The sequence below is a fragment of the Chlorella variabilis genome (assembly GCF_000147415.1).
Source record: "Chlorella variabilis unplaced genomic scaffold CHLNCscaffold_18, whole genome shotgun sequence".
Classification (NCBI taxonomy): Eukaryota; Viridiplantae; Chlorophyta; class Trebouxiophyceae; order Chlorellales; family Chlorellaceae; genus Chlorella; species Chlorella variabilis.
The window spans coordinates 483,713-488,258 of NW_005435070.1; the positions used below are offsets into that span (position 1 = coordinate 483,713).

Consider the following 4,546-nt stretch of genomic DNA (forward strand, 5'->3'; position numbering starts at 1 on the left):
GGGGGGGGGGGGGGGCGGCGGGGGGGGCAGGTGCATTTGTGGACAGCCTGGCGGCAAAAACTGGGCGGCGTTTGCTCGCAACCCACCATGCCCACCAACGCCGTCTTTGAGCTGCAACAGCCGGAACATCTCCACCAAATCTTCTGAGAGGTAGACAGTGTTGATCACAGGGCTGCTGGGCACGCAGCCAACCTGGAACGGGTGCGCTGTGACGTTCTTCTCGCCGTGCAAAGCGCACTCAAAAATGGGCACCACGAGGGAGCCCGCCACGCCGCCAAGGCCGTGATACACTGCCGGCATGGTTCCAGTCTTCCTGAAACAGCAAGGAGTGCCGTCATGCCGGCCAGCTGTGGGCCAGCAGCGCAGTGGCTCCGTGCTGTCCAGCCGCGCCTGAACCTGCTGGATTTCTGCCGCCCGCTGCCCCGCCTGCAGCGCCGCCCGCTGCGGTGTGGTGGCCAGCATCATCTGCTCGTCCGCCTCTCTCCTGTCGTCCCAAGCATCGTGCCTGCGCTGCTGCCGCTCGCTCCACCAGCCGCTGCTGCTCGAGGTGTTTGGCCCCGCCTCGGCATGGCGCCGGCTGCGCTGCCCGGGATGATTTATAGGAGGAGCCTGGCCTGGTCTTTTAGATGCCTGCCTGCGCGGCTGTTCATTGTCAAGGCGCCTCCCAGGGTTGGACTCATGCACGCTGATGTGCAGCTTGGGGGGAGTCATGAAGCATTTGGGCTACCCGGAGTCGATCACGACAAACGAGAGGGAAAATGGTGGAGGTTTGAGGGAGATGAAGCCTGAAATGCATGATGGGTGGGGGATGCATGACCCCCGCCAGGAGGGGACCGGTGATCGGGAGGCCTACCTGGTGATGGGCGGGCTCTGGTCCTGCACACATTACAGTGGGGCAGGCGGGAGGTGAGAGGGTGCACCAGCGAACGAAAAAAGCAAATGCTGCAGCTGGCAACGACAGACACTCACCGCCATGAGGTCCTCGTTGTCTCCCAGCTCGCCAACAACGAGCCCATAGAGGGTGTAGGAGATGGGATCCAGCCAGTACATCCAGATCCATCCTTTGGGTATCAGCGACTGAGGCTTGTAGAATCCCTGCAGCAGGCACCGCCAAGCAGGCACAGTCGGAAACGGCGGGCCGCAGGTGCCCAGGCGGCTAAGCCCTGCGGCCATGCCAGCGTGCCCAGCAGCGGCAAGGCGGCAGCTGCCAGCAGCCGCTCTGCCACTCACGCAGAACAGGTCCCACACGCCTGTGGCAGCGGGAGGCGGCAGGCCGAGGGAAGCAGTGGCGTGTGTCAGAAGGTATGGCAGGCGAACTGTTCGGTGGGCAGTGCAATGTGCGGTACAGCAGGGCTCCCTGGTAACGGCAGCAGCTGCTGCGGGCAGCCAGCCGTCCACGCACCATACATGAAGGAAGTGAATGCATTGGCGATGGCCAGCGAGGGAGTGATCTGGACGTTGTGGATGCCGAAGAATGTCCTGCACCCCAAGACAGCTGGTGCGCTGTTGGGCCCTTGTCCCTGACATGCTGGCAGCTTTCAATCCTCCAATGGTGCCTCAGCCCTGGGGTGTGACTGGGAGCCAGCTCTTCCACTCACCAGACCAGGAGTGTGAGGAACAGGATGAGCAGGAACCAGAAAAACTTGCCAGCTTCGGCCTGGAACCCCACCAGCCTGGAGGGAGAGCAATCGGGGAGCTGGACACAGGAGGCAGCACAGCCTGCCGCAACAATGCTGGGTGCGGCCAGGCGAGCGTGGCGGCCAGGCATGCGACGGGTGGCTCCCCATCTCCCAGGCAGCTGCTGCAACCGATTGACGAGCAAGCGATAGCGCACGGCAACGGCGAAAGCAGATGAAGAGCAGGAACCGGGCCCTTGCTATGGCAGCCAGTCGCGCACCAGTACAGCACACAGGAGTACAGTACTGCCTGTACCGCCAGGTAGGGCACCTCCACCAAAAACTCAGCCGCAGAGAAGGGGAGCACCTGGTAGGTGCCGCCCGCACGCTCACGGTAAAACACCGTCCTGCAGGTGCAGCCGACAACCAAATGGTGAGGCATGTGGAGGGGTCCGGAAGGAAGCTGTACGACGCATGCCTGAGCGCATACTTGGCACGGCACATGGGCTGCGCTGCAGTCACCATCCTTCCTGGCCTGCATACAGAAACACGTGCCAGACAACCTGCAACCAAATGGAGGGCCCACCTGCGGACCGAGATGATCGACTGCACCATCATTGCATTCAGGATGCCAATGAACATGACACTGCTGTATTGCATGCCCATGATGTTCAAGATTCTGCAGGAGCAGCGGAGCACAGGAAGCTTAGGTGGGCGGGTGGTGGATTTGGCCGACGAGCTGACGCCAATGCACTTGGCAAGGCGCTCCACGCTGCCACTTGCTCACCCGTTGTAGGTGTAAGCGTTGTCACCCTGCAACAAGGAAGCGCAGCATTGCCCAAGGTAGGTGAGGCATCCTGCCTGCGTTGAGCACCCTTGCTCGCAAGATGTGCCCACTGCCCGCCTCCCTTGTGGCACCCGCCCGCTTGGCAGCCTCACCTGTCCCGCCAGCACGGTTCCGAAGAACACAGCGATGATGAGTGTGATGCCCATCCTGGTGCCAACATAGTTGAGCAGGCGGTTGTACTGCCGGAAGTCACGCAGAAGCAGCTCCCGGGTCTGCAGTACAGGACCGTCCAGGAAGGTCCTTTGCGTGTTGCACAGCTGGCTGGCCTTCATTGGCAACAATGGGATGCTGGATCCCACCGCCACTTCTCAGGTGGGTGCCCAGGTATGCAAAGCATGCAGAACGGCAGCCCCTCGTGCGGGTTGCGTCGTTCCTGTGCGATGTGCCCGAGCGCCGGCGCCGGGTGCGCCTGGCGCAGTGGCGCACGGGGTCGCACTGGATGGCTGAGGAGACAGGCCGGTGGCAGCGGCTGGACCGCACCCAGCGCCCATGCCCCCACTGCCAGGCCCCTCTAGAGGACGTACGCCACGCAGTGTATGACTGCCCCCTATACGCTGGGCTGAGGGAGGAGTATGCTGAGCTCTTCCACAGTCCCGGCCACGCCTTGCCCTCCCTGGCCGCCTTCCTCGGCCAGGCCAGGCAGGGCCGGCTGGCCCGGTTTGCCGACCGGTGCCATGAGGAGCATGCTGCTGCCCTGGCACAGTGACTCCCCCGGTTCCCTTGAGTAGGGCCCAGGCATCTTTTGCCCGGCCTTGGCTCCCGACCCACCCCCTCCCCCCGCAGGTAAGAGCAGCGTCAGCGTCAGCAAGCAACGGTCAGCGGCAGCCCCACCACCCCCACCTCCACCTCACACACTCACTGGCCCCTTGCGCGATGGCACGCCGGCATGTTGGCATGGGAACGCCAAGCCCGGCACGGTAGCGGCGGCTGACTGAGTAATGGCACAGCCGACCGCCGCGGCAGGCCACTTTGCACTCCTGCCTGCAATGCATGCACCCTTACATGTGCAGCCTTCTGGTATTTTCATGTGCCTGGGAGATGTGCGGGCATGGGGGCCCATGTGCCCCATGCCATTTGAGTGCCCGGCGGCGGCGCTGCCTGCCGCCGGGAGCCCGCACCAGCATCGGCACCCGTCGGCCTGGCAGGCCTAAGCTGCTAAGGATCCCCACGTCCCCCACCACGTTGTGGGGGTTGCGTGTCCGGCAGGACGGGGAGCGGGGCCAGGGTGGGGTGACCCTGGGACGCTCAGCTGGGGGGAGGGTGGTCGGAGCCATGGAGAGGGTGCTCCATGGTCCACCCCCTCTCTTGATGCCCCTTGATCACGTGTGCCCCCTGCCCAAGGTCTGCTCACGCGGCCTATCATAGCGGGGTGACTGTAACACAGGGTTGCAGCCCAGCCCACCTGCACAAGCACTGACGCAGCAGCCAGGTCTTGCAGCCGAAGATCTGTCTCGTCCTCCCGCGGCTCACGCAGGGTAAAGGTAAAGGTAAAGGTGGGGAAGAGCCTCCACAAGCTTAACTTCCCGGTTTTAACGTCTAGCTTTAGACCATTATTTGATCTGCCCGACGCGCCAAGTGCAGTACCCCCCACTAGTAGTGAATGGGTCCCGGGGAGGCCTGTGCCGAAGCCTTGGCGATTCTATTAGGCGTTCCCGAAGGAATTGGCTTGGATTGGCGCTGAGCCGGTCAGCTATGCCGCGTTTGTCCTCACAAAGTTTCGACATGGGAGGAATCGAACCTGTGCCCTCTCGGAGGGTTTAGACACTAGCTCCAGCGCCTGCTTGCTTGTGTGGGCTTAAAGTCTGGTAAAGCAAGAACTAGCTTGCAACATAGACTCCCCGCCGAAACGGGACGGGAACCGGGCGAAAGCAGAGAAAGCAATAAAACAGGGGTGGAGCAAGGCGACATGCAACGCAAGCAGCTGACAGGGCACGCATCGAAACGTGTGTATGACTGGCAAAGTGGCATGGCGCATTGGGGAGAAACGCAACGGTACGGGAGCATGGGCTGGCCAAACGGCAGTGCGGAACGCTAGGTCACTAGAAAAGCAGGGAAAGGCGCACTATGTATGCAATGAGGGCAG

The 4,546-nt window shown here is 62.6% G+C and overlaps 1 protein-coding gene across 1 annotated transcript in view; it reads right to left on the minus strand.

The window, feature by feature from the left end:
- Positions 1 to 4,546, minus strand: part of CHLNCDRAFT_58610 (hypothetical protein) — a gene marked incomplete at both ends in the record, with an annotated part of 14,252 nt that overhangs the window by 1,241 nt on the left and 8,465 nt on the right. Inside the window, 11 exons of the mRNA XM_005845364.1 lie at positions 87 to 634; positions 854 to 876; positions 970 to 1,095; positions 1,231 to 1,250; positions 1,403 to 1,479; positions 1,599 to 1,673; positions 1,898 to 2,023; positions 2,203 to 2,295; positions 2,404 to 2,429; positions 2,556 to 2,675; positions 3,866 to 4,022. Of these exons, the coding sequence (XP_005845426.1) occupies positions 87 to 634; positions 854 to 876; positions 970 to 1,095; positions 1,231 to 1,250; positions 1,403 to 1,479; positions 1,599 to 1,673; positions 1,898 to 2,023; positions 2,203 to 2,295; positions 2,404 to 2,429; positions 2,556 to 2,675; positions 3,866 to 4,022 (1,391 nt within the window). The remainder of the gene's footprint in view (positions 1 to 86; positions 635 to 853; positions 877 to 969; positions 1,096 to 1,230; positions 1,251 to 1,402; positions 1,480 to 1,598; positions 1,674 to 1,897; positions 2,024 to 2,202; positions 2,296 to 2,403; positions 2,430 to 2,555; positions 2,676 to 3,865; positions 4,023 to 4,546) is intronic.